At 38.4% G+C, this 19,414-nt stretch overlaps 1 protein-coding gene across 2 annotated transcripts; it reads right to left on the reverse strand.

Annotated features, from left to right (window-relative positions):
• Positions 1 to 1,678: 1,678 nt before the first annotated feature.
• LOC110104814 (acetyltransferase At1g77540) lies at positions 1,679 to 18,924 on the reverse strand. Of its 2 annotated transcripts, none has more exons than XM_028693148.1 (3): positions 18,529 to 18,924; positions 18,268 to 18,340; positions 1,679 to 1,858 (listed from the first exon to the last, which is right to left on the reverse strand). In XM_028693148.1, the coding sequence occupies exons 1-2, from the start codon at positions 18,832 to 18,834 to the stop codon at positions 18,269 to 18,271; spliced, it is 378 nt and encodes a 125-aa protein (XP_028548981.1). In that variant the 5' UTR covers positions 18,835 to 18,924; the 3' UTR covers positions 1,679 to 1,858; position 18,268. The 2 variants fall into 2 exon arrangements, with proteins under 2 accessions (XP_028548981.1, XP_020689736.1); XM_020834077.2 differs by having other exon boundaries at positions 1,679 to 1,866.
• Positions 18,925 to 19,414: the final 490 nt, after the last annotated feature.

Here is a 19,414-nt window from a genome sequence, read left to right on the forward strand (position 1 = left end):
GTAGCTCGTCGAACGTTTGGTTCGCTTGCAGCCCTAATTCTAAGAGAAGAGAGTGGACCCAAGCCATTGGCATCAAATCATAAATATATTAGTTTACATATTATTTATTTTCTACACATTTATTTTTACTACATTGTTCACATATTCCAAATGCTCTGTGATATTCTAAATGTCAAAGACTGCACTGTTCCAAACAAGATTAATAGTGAAGGTCAAGATAAAAGTCACTCTGCAAATATATCTAAAAAAAATTCAAAGTGATTATCTGATTTTGTCTCCAAATACTTCTCAATTTTGAGTTATAAATTTAAGTGCTTTATTTCATGCATTCTAATTAAGGAGGCATTCAAGAATTACACTCAAGGTGATTTAAAGAAAATATAACTCATAGACAATAAGCCTTGCAACATGATAGTACGGGATGATGTTGATATCTAATTGTAAGACGGATCTACTTGGAAACTAAAGAATGTTAGACATGTTCCTTGTATGAAGAGAAATTTTGTTTTTATGAGTCAGCTTGCACACTCAAGCTATGTGACATTATTCACAGGATATTCATTGAAAATGACAAAATAGGCTATAGTTATAGCTCATGGCAACAGTGAAGGTCCATTATAAAATATCATATTCTATTGTAATTTTTGATTCAATATTAATGGAAGTCATGGTAGAGGCTTGACCATATAAGTAAGAAAAATATGCATTCACTTCATATTATTAGAGGAAATCATCCTAATTTATAATTTCTATATTTATATTTTTTTTGTGAAGAATCCATACACGGCAACCAACAGTGTGAGCTTTTCAAAAATTGATTCAAAGGAGAAGTTAACGAAGTTGAAGTTAGTGTATACAAATATATGAGTTCCAACTCTAATTCTTTTTTATAGAAAGGTCTGCATATTTTGTTAACTTTATTGATTATTACAATAGAAAAGTGTGAGTGCACTTCTTGAAGCATAAACCAAATGTATTTGAAGAGCGTCACTTTGTCTATTCTAAGTGTAGAACGATGCAATAAGGAAAGTGAGACAATATGAGAGTTTGAGAAGAGATATCTATATAATTTATCTCATTTTCATAATGAATTCCTAGATGTAGTGTGGCTCCGTAATTGTTTCTATTTTTCCATGTTAAATATGCGTACTTTTCTATTGTTGGAGAGTAAAATCACGCAAAGAAAAACAAATAAGAAAAGAGACAAACTAGTTGAAAAGAACTATATAGGATTTAATGTGAAAAAATCTGAAATCGAAAAAAAAAAATCACGAAGCCACTCCACAGCAAAAAAATCTACTATCAAAATGGGAGAGTACAAATCTCATTTTCATACTCTACTTGTCTATATTCTCTTCTCACACTATTCTACATTCAGAACATACAAAGATAATGCACTTCTATTACACAAAAGGACACAACCGTTCAAGTAAAATAAGAAGAACAAAAAGAAAAACTGCTCAGCCTAACTCTCAGCACTGCGACATTGTAGTGCAACACCTCAACGCTTACTTATCTGTCTCACAACGCCGTGCTTCTGTGAACTAGAGCATTGCGACACAAAGTTCACAACATTGTGATGTTAAAATTGTAGTGTTGCGGCTCTATGCTATTTATCTCAAAGGGGTTCCACGGTACCTTAGTGCCGCGACATTGTTCAAACAAGATTTTTTTTTTTCAATTTCAAAATTAGTATAGGAATATAAAAATGTCTTGTCCAAGTTCATACTCTGATAAATCATCTTCATAAACAATGGAGTTCCACTAAATCACTCTTCTCATTATTCCGTAGGGGCTATCTTCTTCTCCAAAATTCTATATCGTATAGTTCATCCTTCAAAGTAGTTTAAATGGTGCACTGATGATCTGAAGGAAATCAGAATAACATCCGACAAAATAAAAATAAAATTTTAGAAGTTCTGGAATGAAAAAAATGGGGAAACCTTTCTTGTAGCATTTACTTAGATGCGTGATAAATCAAATTTCCAAGTCTACTTCAAATGCGTGTATAGTCGCAATGATAACTCGTGATTTTGAGTTATACGATGCACGTCTTTCATTTGAGACATTATAGTAGTTGAATTCCATATGTTACAGATCAGATGACAATTTATCCCCTACTCATACAATCACAAGATATTTAGTTTTCGTTTGAGGCAATTTTCTTACTGCTTTCTAAAGCAACTTTTCAGTACAAAATTTCTAGTTGAAGAAATATTTGTACTAAAAAGTTATTTTAGAAAGTAATAAAAAAGCTATCTCAACGTTTCGTTTGAGACAGCTTTCTTACTGATTCTTAAAAATGCTTTTTAATATAAAAATTTAAAGTTTTGCACTACATAACTGCTTTAACAAACGGTAAAAAAATTGTTCCAAATGAAATCTTGATTACTTACGTTGTCATTCTTGCATGCAAGCCTTTGTTCAAAAAGACAATCCTTGTACAAGAGGATAACAGTAATGATGAATTGCTGATTAATATTCGTGCCTTCATATTTGAGTGATTTACATTGGGATTTTCATTCAATAATCAAGTCAAGATAAGCAGCACAAAATTTTAAAATGCGATTTCAAAGTTTTTTTTTTTTTTTTTTTGAATAAATTAGATCTGATATTTATTACCAATTTCATTATTTTGGATAATTTTAAGCTAAAATATAAATCTGATTTTGATTTAAAATCTACCACCATAAATCTATTATAAATATTAATTAGAAAGGCCCGACTGACAAAGTCCTTGAGGGTGAAAACAATGAACTTTTGGTGAGTGCATTGAGATTCAGTGGCTTGTGCAAGGAATTTTGGTTGTTATACTGAATCTGTTTTATAATTGCTTTGGGCATTTCATCATATTCACCTTTAATACGCACTTCTTGGAATAAGTTAGGTGTTTTTCTCCTGACAACTAATATCAAAGCTTGATGTAGAATATGAGATCAATGAAGTTGGTAATAGAGAAGTTTGATAGCCTAAAAAATTTTGAGTTTTGGAGTACCAAGATGCAAGGATTGTTAATCTAGCAAATATTTGTGTAGTCATTATGGAGAGTTCAAATATGCCGAAGATTATAAGTGAAGAAGACAAAATAACCATGGATGAAAAAAAAACACTCTTTACAATCAAATTGACTTTGGTGGGTGAGATATTAATGGAGATTTTTGAAGAAACGACTATGGAGAGGCCATAATTGACATTGAAATCATTGTATATGATCAAAGTTCTCTAATAAACATCATCAAAAGCACATATTATATTTACCACGTATGCAAGAACACATTAAAGAACATCTTAATGAGTTAAATTTTACCGTTAGAGATATAGGACAATATTAATGTGGTGACTGATGATGAGAATCAACCTTAATTGCTCTTATGCTTTTTACTTCCCTCCTATAAATATTTCTGGGACATTATTACAGGAAAGAAATACAATCAACCAACAATTTAATAAGAACTCACTTATTTCTATACTGCACTAAGCTTGAAGGTATTGAAGATAATAAGTTGGTTGAGGGATTATTGTTTGTGAAAAATCTTTTGAGAAGAAGCTCAAATCTGATCATGGCACAAATAAGTCATATGACAGATTCAAAGATGCGTACTACTTTTGTTATAAGAATAAAGAGTATAAGAAGAGAGACGGCAAACGCAATGTCTGGTCTAGTCAAGGTTTGTGTTGCAAAAAAGAGATATACCAAAATGTAAGGTGCCTTGAATATATCGTAGAAGTCTTTTAAGAGCATTAAAGTGAATAATGAGGGGATTTTGCATATGATGGCATACCTTGTTGACGGCAAACGCAATGTCTGGTCTAGTCAAGGTGAGATATTGTAAGGAGCCTGCAAGTTGGCAAAATAATATTGGATTGGAGAAGGCGCCGGATTGATTGTGTTTGGATGAAGATTTGAGCTGAGATGGAGTAGATACGGGTTTGCAATTTAGCATACCCGCCCGAGATAGAATTGTATTGGCAAACCGACTTTGATTTAAGTGCAAGCCGTAGGAGATAGAAGTGACTTGGATACCGAGAAATTGAGAAAGAGAACCAAGGTCGCGCATGGTGAATTTTGATTTGAGGTTTTGAAGAAGAGTTTGAATGGATGTGTTGTTGTTGCCAGTTAGAAGAATGTCATCGACGTAAACCAAGAAGTACATGAAAACCCCGCTTTTGTTATAGATGAGGAGAGATGGGTCCGAAGAACTAAACTTAAATCTGAGGGTTTGAAGATAACTCGAGAGGGTATAATACCATTCGCGAGGAGATTGCTTAAGCCCGTAGATAGCCTTATTCAAGCGACAGACGTGTGTTGGATGTAAAGTGTCTTTGATGCCAATCGGTTGTTTCATATAGACAGTGTGATTTAAATTGCCATGGAGAAAGGCATTGGAGACGTCGGGCAGATGAATGGGCCAATGGTGGTGAAGAGCGACGATAAGGAAGACCCGGATGGTGGGGGTTTTGGCAACAGGGCTAAAGGTTTCAGTGTAGTCTAATCCATATTCTTGATTAAATCATTGAGCGACTAATCTAGCTTTGTATCGAGCAACCATTCCGTTGGCAAGATATTTGGTACGAAATGTCCATTTAAACCCCAAAATATTTTGATTGGGCATAGGCGGGACGAGGTCCCACGTGCCTTGAGATTGAAGTGCTTGGAATTCTTGTGACATGGCTTTACGCCAGTGTTCGGCTTTGGCAGCTTCGGCGTAGGTCGTGGGATCAGGTGAGGTAGTTTGATGAAGCAGATTTAGTATGGTTTTGGGCTTGAGGTTCCCGGTTTTGAACCTAGTCTGCATGGGGTGAGTTGAAGGACGGGTGATGGGAGGGGAAATAGACAGGTTATTTGAATGTAAAGTGGAGCCAGATGAAATCAAAGTATCAGGATTTGTATTTTGGCTAGGTGTAGTAGAATGAGTTTGAGAATTGGACGTTGTGTGATGTGTTCCGTTGATGTTGTTTAGAGATGGAGTAGGAGAGGATTGAGACGGTATTTGTTTTGAGTTGTAATTCGGTGTGTTAGGAATGATTGAAGTTGGAACGAGTGTAAGCGGAGGAATAAAAGTTTGTGCGGACTGAGATTGAGTAAAATTAGAACTTGATTGGTATGGAAAGATTGATTCGTTAAATATGACATGGCGGGAAATATATATTTGACCGGTTTTGGGGTTAAAGCGGCGATAACCTTTTTGTAAAGTCGCATATCCTATAAAAATGCAGGGTGTAGAGATGGGAGAAAGTATATTTGCGGTATAGGGCTTGAGTCAGGGGTAGCACAGGCAACCAAAAATTTTTAGTTGATTATAATTGGGCTGTCTTCGATAGAGCAAGAAGTAGGATTGCTGTTTAGAGACGATGTAGGTAGACGATTTATGAGGAAAATTGATGTGAGAAGGGCCTCGTCCCAAAAGGTTTGAGGAAGATGGGCTTCAATGAGTAAGCAACGAACCGTTTCGATGATGTGCCTATGCTTACGCTCGGCGACTCCGTTTTGAGGAGTATAGGGGCAAGTATATTGATGAATGATACCCTGTTGTTTGCAGAATAATTGAAGTTGACAATTGATAAATTCGCTTCCGCCGTCAGATCGAAGAATTTTAATGTGAGCGTTAAATTGGCGAATAATCATTTTTGAAAACTCAATAAATTTACGGATTACCGCATTCTTATGGGTAATGGGATATACCCAACAGTATTTTGAAAAGTCGTCGATAAATGAAACGTAATATCTAGAACCATTCATAGAAAATGTGGGGGATGGACCCCAAACATCCAAGTGAATGAGTTCGAATAAAGATTTAGCATGATGCGTAGATTTATTAAAAGGCAACCGATGGATTTTGGTTAATCGGCAAGAATTACAATGAGATGAATTATTCGTAGTACATATTGAAAGCTTTTGCAATGTGGTGGCGGCCGGATGACCGAGACGTTTGTGCCAAAGATGAGGCACGTCTTGAGCCGAGATGAGAGCCAGATTATGGTTGATGGAGGATGACCGAATAGGGTAGAGACCATTAAGGCAAGGTCCCTTGAGTAGAAGGCGACCCGTCTTCGAATCCTGTTTTTGAAATTCATGAGGAAAAAATTTGACGACGCAATTATTGTCAGATGTGAGTCGGTGAATGGAAATGAGATTGAAAGATAGGTTTGGAACATGATAAAGATTGCACAAATTAAGATTACCTTGCGGGGTGGGTAAAATTCCTTTACTTGTATGTTGGATTGGAACTTGGTGGCCATTTCCAAGAGTAACTTGATGGGGTCTGGCATAAGGTTTCATGGCTTGAATATGAGACGGGTCATAGGTAAGATGCATTGAAGCACCGCTGTCAAGATACCAATCAGCTGAATTGTTGGATTCTGATGGAGTGAATAGAGCGGTTTTCTGAGATTGAGATTCTTCGGTATAGGAAGTATCATGCCGGTACCAACATTTTATAGCGGAGTGGCCGGGTTTAGTGCAGATTTGGCAAGTGATGTCTGGTTCACCGGATTTGGCAGAAAGGATGGAAGAGGGCTAAAAGGTTCGATTAGGTGGAGGAGGTCGTCCGCGTTGAGAGTAGGTCTGACCGCGACCGCGTCCGCGAGGTGCAACGAGGGCGGTAGACGAATCAGTGATGTGCAGATTTTGAAATTCATTGGAGGAATCTTGAACAAGATTTTGTTCCTCACTGCAAAGGAGAGTGTATAAGGTGTCAATGCTGATGGGTTGTAGACTAGTTCGGATAGCAGTTTTGAAGACTTGATATTGAGCCGGTAGTCCGTTTAAGGTGTAGAAAATAACTTCTTCCGGATTAAGTGGAGATCCGATGGCTGCTATAGCGTCAACCTTAGATTTGACGGAAAGAAGATATTGAGTCATGGTTTGAGATTTCATGGAGAGGTGATTGAGTTCGTTACGAAGCTGAATGGAACGCGATCGAGTGGAGGATTGAAGGCATTGGGCTAAGGTTTCCCATATGTCAAAGCAATGATCCAAAGAAAGGACATATGGAAGAATACTAGGGGAAATGACAGAGTATAAGGTTGCGGCCAGGTTTTGATCCAGAAGATTCCAAGATTGGGAAGACATAGAAGATGGAGAAGCTGGTTCTTGAGAAGAGGGGCAGCGACAGCTACCAGTGAGGAACCCCTCAAAACCATTGGCACGAAAAATTTTAAGAACCTGAGCTTGCCACATAGGGTAGTTATCAGCCGTGAGGGGAAGAGAAATAATGGATTTGATGTTACCCATCAGAAATTTGAGTTGAGGTGGAATCGGTGGGTAGCAGCAGGAAATGACGGAATCTTGTTGTTCTTCTTGAGTGGTCGTGGCCTGAGATGCCGCCGGAACTTCCATGAGAGATCAGCGAGAGATTAGACTCCAGGGAGAGGAAGACCAACGAAGAAGCCAGAGCAGAGGTAAAGAACCGCCTGCTCTAATACCATGAAATGAAGAGACCGAAGAGCAGAAAGGGACGGAACAGTAGAGGGAAAGAAAAGATAAAGAAACTGTTAAGAGAAATAATTCATTCCACATCATCTTATTACACAGTGGGCTTGTATATATAGCCAAATGGATAAAGGCAAAGCCATTGATATTATTACACGTGTCCAAGATAACAAGAATTTAAAGGTAGCCACATCAATGTATTTGTAATAGGCTGGACTTTCTTGCTGGACCAGCAACAACACTACACTCCATACCACTGCTAATTGAATTATTTTTTCAAATTATGGAGGAAAACATATTAGGAAGGAGGCTGCTTTTGGAGAGAGGGAGGAAGCTTATTTTAATTCATAATAGGGTTTATTTTATTGTTATGCAGATTTTATTTTGAATGATGTAGTTTTTTTTTGGGTGAGGGATCCTAGCGGCGTCTAAGATTTGAGAGAAAAGGTCCTCTCGAAAGAGGACTATTGTATCTTGTTTTTGTTATTTGATTTCACAACAATAAAAAAATCTGTTTTGTACTGAATTTCTCTTGTTCATTGGCTTTTTTTTTATGCCAAGGCACGTCAAATTGATATCAAAGCGCGCGTTCCTGGACAAAGATCTGGGTTTTTGTTTGCTGATTTTTGCAGCAGTCTCCCTTGTTGACGGCTGAAACCTGCTGTTTGGACCGAAATTATGGTCCTTGCTGATTTCTGCAACGACCTTCCTTGCTGACAGTTGAAACCTGCTGTTTGGACCAAAATCGAGGTCCAGGTTTCTTATTTCAGCAGCGATCTTCATTGTTGAACGCTGAAATCTGCTGTTGGGACCAAAAGCTAGGTCCTTGTTGCTGATTTCTTTCTGCAACGATCATCCTTGCCGTCAACTGAATTTTGCCGTTGAGAGGCCAAAGCCGCATCAAACTTGTTGTTTTTTGCCAAGAGGACCTTGATCTGAGTACCAATGGCCAGAAAAAGAGTTGAGGTATTGCAAGAAAGGTTGGAGGGGGAAGTAGGGCAACTATGAGTGGATGTGGGATCAATGAACATATTTCAACAATAGAAGGAATATTTGGGAACATGGAGGAAATGATGAAGCGAATGTTGGAGCTCCATACTAAAATGATTCCGCCAGAAGCATGAAGAAATTAGGAAGTTGACATACATAGGGAAGACGGGGAGGTGAAAATTCTAGGAGAGGAGAAGGAGACACCCCACTTGGAGCCTATTCTGAGAAGGGGGATGGGTAGGGAGTACACAGGAATGAGCTATGTCGAACCGATATGGATACGGCGACACGGATACGACACAATATGAATATACGACACTTCAATTTTTAAAAGTACAGGATATGTATACAGCGCGGATATGACATTATAATATATAAATCATACATAAAAATTAAGAAAATAATCAAAACGTAATATTTGAAATGACAAAAAAAATTGAATTGGTCTCTGATAGACCATCATCAGACTCAATTCCTACGCCACTAGAGCTCATTATCCTACGAATGATCGATACAAATAAAACCACATGAATTAGAAACATAAAAATTTTTAAGTAAAAGTGTAGAAATGTCGCAGATATGCCGGGGGTCCAAGCGGGCGCTGCCCCCTGGCGGGGTTCACCCTGAATTTTTATGGTAAGAGTTTTTTTAAAGCTTTCTCTAGCTTCTCGGTGCCGCTTGGTACCATTTGGTACCCCTTGGTACCGAGCATTGATACTGAGCATGGTACCGAGCATTGCGGAGAGGTATTGAGTGGTACTGAGTTCCGGTACCGAGCGATACCGAGCGGTACCGAGCGGGAGCGGTACTGAGTTTCGATACCTTTTTTTGCATTTTTTTAATAGGACACATGCATCCGATACATGTGTCCGATCAAATTTAAATAATATTTTAATTGGAAGCTGCAAAGCCGTATCCGACACGTATCTGTGTCTTATCAGAGGCGTATCCGTATCCGACACGTGTCTGATACAACATGGCTCGTAAATAGGAGTATTCGTGCTACATAGGGAAGGAGGGAATAGGAAGAAGAGAACAAGCGGGCTAAATCTGGATGGAGGGGTTTTGAACGGAGAAGGGAAGAGAGGGAATCGTGGAGGGACCACAATGCTCACACCATGGGTGGAATGGGAGGCGGAAGGGGACATTAGGGAAGAGGAGACCAAAATATTAGAAAGCTGAAAATACCTATATTTGAAGGGGATGACACACATGGTTGGATATATAAGGTGGAAAGATATTTTACAATGAACGGGTTAACAGAAGATGAGATGTTGATAGCCACTGCTCTATATCTGGAAGGGAAGGCACTGGTATGATAACAATGGCGAGAGAAGAGGTACCTAATCCATTCGAGGGATGAGTTTAAAGAAAGCTTGTTGGAGCGCTTTCATGACCAACAAGATGGGGATTACTATGATCAATTCTTTGCCTTGACATAGGATGGCACTATGATGGAGTATCGGGAAAGATTTGAGCTTCATTCAGGATGAGTAGGGAGGTTATCAAAGGCAGTGTTGGAAAGCAACTTCATGAGAAGCCTCAAGCTAGAGTTGAGGGCAGCAGTGCGGGTGGCAAGACCCCGTGATCTAGAGAAGTGATGGAGTTGAAAGAAATGATTGAGAATAAAAAATCACTACATAAGAGTTAGTAAAAGGGGCAGTGGAGGAGGTTCTTACTGTACGACGACCACTTTCCTGACACCTAGGGTGCAGACCATACTAATTAAAAGAGAGACGCCAAAATAGGGCAGTGTAGAAGCTAGACTGAGAGGAGATTTCAAGAGGCTAATTGATTCTGAATTACAAGACGAGAGCTAAAGGCTAGGTTTAAAATGCAATGAGAAATTTACACTAGGACATAGGTGTAAAAATTGCACCTTGTAGGTTCTAATTGTGTGTGATGGGGAAGAGGTGGATGAGGAAGAGGAATCAAAGAAGAAAGAGGATAAAAAGGAGCCCGTGTATTGGAGGTGATTGAAGTTTTATTGAACTCTGTAGTGGGATTCACTCCTAATCACACTATAAAGATAAGGGGACATATAGGAGGAGAGACAGTAGCAATCCTGGTGGACAATGGGGCTACCCACAACTACATATTACACCAGTTGGTGAACAAACTGAAACTAAAACTAGTAGACACGATAGGGTTTGGAGTGATGATGGGTACAAGAAAAGTTGAGAGCAGAGAGATATCTCAGGATTTGGTGGTAGAGTTACAAGGGATTCACATCAAAAAGGATTTCCTTCTATTAGAGTTGGGTAGTACTGACTTCATTTTGGGTATGAAGTGACTACAGACCTTAGAGGAGACCAAAGTGAACTACAAGGCTTTGACCATGAAGATTGAATTGGAGGGGAGAAGGGTGGTAATTAAGAGAAATCCCATCTTATTTAAGGTAATGGTTTCATTGAAAACCATGATGTGTGCCATATAAGGGGAAAGAGGGGGATTCTTGGTGGAGCTCCAAAGTCTGGAGGGAGGAGAGAGCGAGGGTGAAGAGGACATTACAGACATTGTCTAGCCCTTGCTTCAGTAGTTCAGGAAGGTATTCCAACTTCCCCAGGGATTGTCACCCCCACAGGAGCAAGAGCACTCTATTATTCTAAAGGAGGGAGTACCCACATCAGCGTACAGCCTACCGATACCCCCAAATCCAAAATGATGAGATTGAGAAGTTTATTCGGGAGATACTTGAAGCTGAAATCATTAGACCCAGTGTTAGTCTTTTCTCAATGCCTGCATTTTCAATGAAGAAGAAGGATGGGAGATGAAGATTCTGCGTAGACTATCGTGCTTTGAATAAGGAGATGATACTAAACAGGTTCTCCATACTTATCATCGATGAGCTATTAACTTGAAATTTGAATATTATCAGATCAGGATGCGACCTAGAGAGGCTCACAAGATAGCTTTTCGAACGCACGAGGGGAATTATGAGTTTTTGGTGATATTGTTTGGTCTCACTAACACACTGGTAACCTTTTACTCCCTGATGAACAAGGTATTCCATACCTACTTGCGAAGGTTTGTATTGGTTTTCTTTCATTAGATAATAGTTTACAATAGGTCCGAAGGGGAGCACTTGGAGCACCTAAGAGTTATGATAACGACATTAAGGGAACACTCCTTATTTGCCAACAAGAATAAGTGTTCTTTCCCCCAGCCCAAAGTAGAGTACTTAGGGCATGTGATATCATAGAATGGAGTCGCTGCGGATCAGCGTAAGATTGAGACCATGCTCAAGTGGCCCATACCCAAGAATTTAAAGGAGCTGAGAGGATTCTTAGGACTCACTGGCTACTATCGAAAATTTGTTAAGGGATACGGCTCAATAGCAGGGCCATTGATAAAATAGCTCAAGAAGAACAACATCAAGTGAGGAGAATCGACAACCCAGGTTTTTGAGGAGTTGAAGAAGGCTATGACTAGTGTATTAGTCTTAGCCCTTCCGGATTTTAGCTAGCCTTTTCTTGTGGAGACAGATGCTTTGGACTAGGAGCAGTACTTATGCAGAACCAGAGACCCGTGGCCTATTTCAGTCAAGTGTTGGCAGCTTGAGTAAGGCTCAAGTTAGTCTATCTTGATGACGATTTTGCTAGCCATTCAGAAATGGCGACCGTATCTCCTTCAAAGGCATTTCATCGTCAGAACTGACCAGAGAAGTTTTAAGTATTTGTTAGAACAAAGAATGGTCATTGAGAAGCATCAAAGGTGGCTCTCCAAATTATTAGGTTATGACATTGAAATTCAATACTGACCCAAAGTGGAGAAAAAAACAGCATATGGGCTATCTAGGTGCATGGGGGAATCCCAAATGATGGCATTATCTATACACTGGTAGTTAATGGGAGGCATTGAGTAGAGAACAGGATGCGGGCCTGAAGAAAATTAGGGAGGAGCTGGCAGGAAATAAGGACAACCATCCAGGATATTTAGTAGTCGGACATAAGTTGCATCATGAGGCGTGGTTTGTTCTTCCAAAGAGCTCTTCTCACATCCCACGCTTATTACATGAATTTCATGGGACAGCCATTAGGGGCATTCAAGGGCCCAAAAGAAATATCATCCATTATATGCGAAGCAATACTAGGAGGGGATGCAGAAGGATGTTAAGAAAATGGTGGCTAGCCATAATAAATGCCAGAGTCATAAGTATTTGGCTGTCTCCAGGAGGGCTCCTCTAGCATTAGCTCTGCCAAAAAAAGGTGTGGGAGGAGGTGACCACGGATTTCAACGAAGGGCTACCTAAGTCAGAAGGTTACATGACGGTACTGGTGGTAGTGGACCGGTTAAGTGAATATGTCAATTTCATCCCCCTTCGCCAGCCCTATACAACAGTATTAGTAGCAACAATTTTTATGAGGGAAGTGGTAAAACTTCATGGAAGATGGTTTAAAATTGCGCAATATGAGGTTCGCCTTGAGGCCCGCCTTTGCGCAATTCCAGTAAAAAACGCCTCGATGCTTACGCCTCGAGTTTTTTTTATGAGGCTTGCGCCTCAACTTGGTTGAGGCCCGCCTTGAGGACCGCCTCGCCTCACTGGCATGAGGCTTACGCCTCACGCTATATATATTAAAACTTACATAAATCTTAGAGTAAATGCCTGACATTGGACTCTATAGGAGAGAAGGGGAGAGAGCAGTTCACCATAACGATGATTCAAATGAAGAACCCCTTAGTGATGACAGTGCTGATGACTTATGAGTTCTTATGTGATATGTCATTGCTATTTATTTTTGGAAATTGGAATTATATATTAATGAAAAGAATACTGGGATTTGGGAAAGATAGAATTTTGAGTTGAACTATATTTTATGTTGTCTTATTATTGAGATATTTTGATTTCACTTCATATCTTATATTTTTTTATGTTTTATATTATTCACTCATTAATATATAAAAAATTTATCATTTTATATTTACGCAATCTTTTGATTTTGAGGCTTATGCCTCAAAATGCCTTGAGGCTTACGCCTCGCCTCATGAATGAAAAACGCCTCAATACCCGAATACGCAATTTTAAACACTTGGAAGCAATTATATTAGATTGGTACAAGATTTTTCTAAGCCAGTCTGGAAGGAATTATTCAAAATGCAGGGAACGACCCTAAAAAGAAGTGTTGTTTATCATCCTCAGACGGACGGGCAGATAGAGGTAGTCAATCGTAGTGTGGAGATCTATTTGCGGTGCTTTATATCAGATACACCCAAGTTGTGGGCCAAATGGTTGGCTAGGGCAAAGTATTGGTATAATATGTCTTATTATTCAGCGGCGCAGACTACACCGTTCAAAGTGTTGTACGAACGAGATCCGCCTCGCTTAATATATTACGAGCAAGGCGGTACAGCGGTGGCTTCGGTAGAAAAATACTTGGAGGACAGAGACAAGAACTTGGGGGAGCTTAAGGTACATTTGTTGAGGGCTTAACAAATTATGAAGAAGAAGGAAAATACACATAGGTGAGACATACAATTTGAGGTGGGAAACAAGATTTACTTAAAGCTTCGCCCCTACAAATATAAAATCCTGGAAACAAGATTTACTTAAAACTTCATGGAATGTCAGAAGCAATTATATTAGATTAGTGCAAGATTTTTCTAAGCCAGTCTGGAAGGAATTATTCAAAATGCAGGGAACGGCCCTAAAAAGAAGTGTTGTTTATCATCCTCAGACGGACGGGCAGATAGAGGTAGTCAATCGTAGTGTGGAGACCTATTTGCGGTGCTTTATATCAGATACACCCAAGTTGTGGGCCAAATGGTTGGCTAGGGCAAAGTATTGGAATAATATGTCTTATCATTCAGCGGCGCAGACTACACCGTTCAAAGTGTTATACGGACGAGATCCGCCTCGCTTAATATATTATGATCAAGGCGGTACAGCGGTGGCTTCGGTAGAACAATACTTGGAGGACAGAGACAAGAACTTGGGGGAGCTAAAGGTACATTTGTTGAGGGCTTAACAAATTATGAAGAAGACGGAAAATACACATAGGTGAGACATACAATTTGAGGTGGGAAACAAGATTTACTTAAAGCTTCGCCCCTACAAATAGAAAATCCTGGCATGAAGAAGGAATGATAAGTTATCCCCCCCCCCCTAAATATATTTTAGACCCTATGAGATTGTAGAGCGTATAGGGGTCATGGCTCATCGCCTACAGCTACCACTATCGGCAACCATCCATCCAATATTTCATGTGTCCCAATTGTGACGAGTAATATGAGAGCACATTCCTCCCTCGACACTTCCCCCAACCTTGACAGAGGACATGAAGGTGTTGTTGGAACCACTAGATGTCGCAGGAGTGCAACCGGGAGTAAAAGGAAGCTAGGAAGTCTTTGTCAGGTGGAAGGTTCAGCCAGAGCACGAGGCCATATGGGAGTCCTACCAGACCATGCAGCAGTAGTTCCCTGCATTCTATCTTAAGGACAAGGTGGAAGAGTCAGCCGGAGCACGAGTTCGGGTTTGACCCATTTTTAATTAATTTAAGAGGGTTTTAAAAGATTTTTATGAAATAAGTAAATTTTATTTCCAAAAAATAATAAATCATGTTGTCCAAATTGAATTAAGATTGATTTATTTTAAATTTATTGAAGTAAATCTTACCTTAATTTGATTTAGGTTTAAATAAATCGAATTAAATAAAAAAAATTAGTAAAACATACCAGAAGCGGGTTGAGTTCGGGTTCAAAAAACCAACCCGTTTGCAAAAATAGGTCGGGTCGAATAATGTCAGATCAGTTCCAGGTTGGACCCGAACCGAACCATGACCCGATTTTGACAGCCCTAATTTTATGTGATCAAACCATCTAAAGGAGACTTTCTTTAATCTTATCTTCTACTGGAGCTACTCTAACCTTTTCACATTGTATCCTCACTCTAAGAGTAAAGTCACTCATCCATCGAAGCATCCTCATCTCTACAACACTTAACTTAATATTATTCTTCTCTTTTAATGGTCAACACTTTGCACCATAAAAGCATTGCATGTATCACTACCATCTTAAAGAAATTTCTCTTAAGTTTGAGTAGTACTTTCTATCACACAACAAGCCTGCTGCATTCCTCCACTTCAACCATTCAATTTGAATTCTATTAATAATATCCTCATCTATTTCATCATCACTCTAAACAATATCACACAACAAGCCCGCTGTATAATTTAAATGTAAATGAGATTTAAATTTAAAACTTCCACAATATCTAACACTTTTTTACAAAATGATCCTTTTTTTAATCAAAATTAATACTTAAAAATTGCATCGTAGAATTTAATTATATTTAATTAGAAAAAAAAATAAAATATCCTAATTTGAATCTATTTTTAAATGAGCTTACTTTCTTGCAAGTATTAAAGAAAGAAAGAAAATTTCATGAGATTATTCTAACATGTTTTACCTTAGAATGGGCTTTAGAGGTCTTAAATTTACTTTAAGATTAGTGATATCTTATGATATTAAAAATCAGATTAATTTTAACATAAATCTAATGACTTTGAAGCCCATATCATAATATATTTACAAGTATCTCTCCTTTTTATCCAATGAGTTTGGCCTTTTTTTATATTTTGTTGTATGAGGGAACTTGTCTAATGTGACAAGTTGCCTCAATTCTTGAGGGATTTATATACCTACATAAAAATTCTTATGGATTGATATAATTCTAAAACACAAATATTTATAAATATTGAAATACAACTTTATTTTTCAAATCACATCAATGCATATGCATGAAAAATATAATTTAACATCAGTAATATTTCTTATATGATTTGAAAGTTTGATAGTTATATAAATAAATATAAAGATTTATATGTTTGTTATGTAAGTACATACAAATTTTGTGTTATGTATGTAAATATACCTATTTTTTATATTTAATAATTGAAAATAAATAGGTTTGCAAGAAAATAAATGGTTTAGTGCTTTTTTATTTTATAAGGGAAAGTGGGAAAAAAAGGGTTAGGATTATAATCGGTGGGTGACGGGGGTCGGAGGAATTGTATTCGGGCAACGGTGGTCGGGGAGACCATAGTCTAAAGATGATAGTCGGAGAGACCGTAGTCAGCAGGCGAGGGAGGTTGGAAAGACCGTAGTCAGACAACGGTGGTTGGAAGGACCTTAGTCAGGTAATGGTGGTCAGAGAGACCATAGTCGGCAGACGATTGATGTCAGAAAGATCGTAATTGGGTGACAATGATCGGAAGGATCGTTGTCGGCGGGCGACCGAGGTTCGAAGAACCATAGTTGGACGACAGTTGTCGGAAGGACAATAGTCAAGAACGGTGGTTAGAAGTATCATAGTAGGATGACGGTGGTTAGAACTTAGAATGACCATAGTCGGTAAGCGACAGAGGTCAAAAAGACTGTAATCAATGATGGTGGTTAGAAGGATCGTAGTCGACAAGCAACAGAGGTTGGATAGACTTTAGTCAGGCGATGGTGGTCAGAAGGACCGTAGTCAGCTGGCGACGAAGGTTAGAAAGACCATAGTCGGGCGACAATGGTTGGAAGGTTCGTTTTCTGGCAATGAAGGTCGGAAGGACCGTAGTCGGCAGACGATGTTGGTGTCCAGGCAAATGTCCGGCAACGGTCGGTAGTCGGGGGAAAGTCCGATGATAGTCGGTGGTCAGGCAGAAGTGCGACGACAATCAATGGTCGGGCGGTGGTCGAGGAGGAGCTTGATGGCAAAAGAGATCTCAGATTTTTCTCCATTTCCTTTCTTCTTTTCTTCTTGCTTAGTCCCCCTCTTCAGTGAAGAATGAGAGGTCTATTTATAATTTTTTAGGAGTGGCATGACCAATAAAAAGGGAGAAGATCAAGGGCATGTTGGAGTATTTCAAATGGACGTCCGATATCGACTCCTTTGATCATAGACCGTTTATCGAATATTTAAGTGCTTTAATAATGCTAGAATTCGGCGATCTTGAGCTCATTGGATTCGTCTCGTAGAGTCACTCGATTCGACTACAAGCATGTCACATTTGGATATCATTTGGTCATCCAATTTATACTTTGAAACCTTCTAAATGTGCTTCATGTCCTTGATTTGGACCCATTTGAGCTCGGATTGGGTCGAATTTGGTGTTGTTGAATTCGTCTTTTCAAGACTTTAATTTGATTATAAGTTTGCTAAAATCAGAGTTCAGACGGTCTCAGATTTAATTTTGAAAGTTTCCAATTTAAATTTGTCTCGAGATTCATGACCGATCATAAAAATTGTTTGATGACATATCAAGGATAAACCACAAAATCAAGCATACATGTCTGGTTGTAAGGAATTTCTTAGAGGAAGATACTGGTTTATGCAATCATATAAGAACATTTGACTAATTTCAACATTTTCTATTACTTAAAGGGGAAAAACAGCAGCATTCCGTGATTCTTTGATTTGTCTATCCCACTTCATTGGCAATATTCTTCAACCTAGGAGACACATCAAGCTAGAGCAATGCCCTAAGAGGACAGCAATTCATCGGTAGAACAACCTAGCATGGACGTTCGAGCTACTTCAAAGACTGAAATCAAAGGGATAATTTATTAAAGCAAAGATTCAAATTTCAAGATTTGCGAAAATTGTATTGTATAATAAATGATTCTCTGGACCGAAAATCCGCCACCTATCGAGATACAGAAAAAATAGAAAAAGTATTATCAGCCATGATCCTCGGAAACAAGCGAGCATTAAACACATTATTTCAATATAAATGAGAAATTTAAGGTATGTATAAGGAGTCGTTCAGCCACCATTGATTCAATAAAATAATAATAAATGGGTAATTTCTCCAATGCCGCTATGAATAAAAATTACTCTCACAAGAAGTGCAGATTGAACTTACTTTACATCGAAGATCTAAACTCTTCATTGTAGACAAGTGGGCTCCAAGAAGGATTCTGTGGCAGAAAAGTATCCTGCCAAGGGAAAAAATGCAGGGAAACTCCACCTCAAGAAAAATAAGCTTAATCGAGAATTAACATAATAAAAAAACTATGCAAACGCCCTATTTGAGGTTTTTTCACGAGAAGACAAGTGAGACAAGTGGTGCCCATAAGGTGCTCGACAAGGTGTCTAATAAGAAATTAAGAGAACGAGGGATCACCGAGATGTAGGAACAGGTGGGTATAACGAGCATGGAGCGGCTCTGGGCATGGGAGAAGGCGGCAACGCAGAGGTGTTTGGCGAGACCCATCCCCCTTTTGCTCCTTGGCACGAAGGTGTGCAACATGTCCATCACCGTCCTATCCCCCTTTCCCTCTTCCTCAACAGAAGGCGATTCGGCACTAACTTCGCCTTTGCGATCGGCGGCGGCCGCTGGGCGTATGAGCCGATACTCGAGAAAGGCCGCCTTGTCTTCTGTCTCGAACCTCTGCATATTTTCATTCCAAATAATCGCAGGTGCTTCCATGGCTTCGGCTGCCTACAGCTCCCGTGATCTTACTCCACTCTCGCCCCTTCGCCCTCTCGCTTTCTCTCTCTATTTGTCTCAACCCCTCCCTTGCAGCATAATAGAATTAAAAAATAAAATGTATAAAATAATTAATATAAACTTTTAATTATATTTATTTAAATAAAAATATAAATTACATATTTATTCAAACATATACATTATGGTACATAAAATTAAAATTTTCAACATAATGTGTTATAAAAATACATATGAATTACAAAGTAAATGAATCATTTGATTTAAATTATTGATTAGAATAATTAAATAACAAATTTGGGTCTGAAGTACAAGATAATAAATGCATGTTTAAAAAGTATATGGAGATTATATAAATATTTTCAAAGAAAAAAAAAATTTAATTACTAAGCATTTATTAAAATATAACTGTTTTTTGTTCGATTTATTTATTTATTTTCTACATTTTAATTTTTTTCTCGTCTCACATGAGATTTACATATACAAAATTTATAGCAATGTCTTATATTTTTTTTAAAAGTTAAGATAAGTTAAAGCAATTCAAATTCAAATTAATCAAAAT

The sequence above is a fragment of the Dendrobium catenatum genome, unplaced genomic scaffold (assembly GCF_001605985.2).
Source record: "Dendrobium catenatum unplaced genomic scaffold, ASM160598v2 fragScaff_scaffold_231, whole genome shotgun sequence".
Classification (NCBI taxonomy): Eukaryota; Viridiplantae; Streptophyta; class Magnoliopsida; order Asparagales; family Orchidaceae; genus Dendrobium; species Dendrobium catenatum.

Bases quoted from the DNA above. Each gene is read 5' to 3' on its own strand.
- LOC110104814 (XM_028693148.1), bottom strand. From the start codon at position 18,834: ATGGAAGCACCTGCGATTATTTGGAATGAAAATATGCAGAGGTTCGAG. The intron at 18,341-18,528 runs GTGATCCCTCGT...TTCCCTTGGCAG, and splicing joins CCACCTGTTCCTACATCTCG to GATACTTTTCTGCCACAGAA.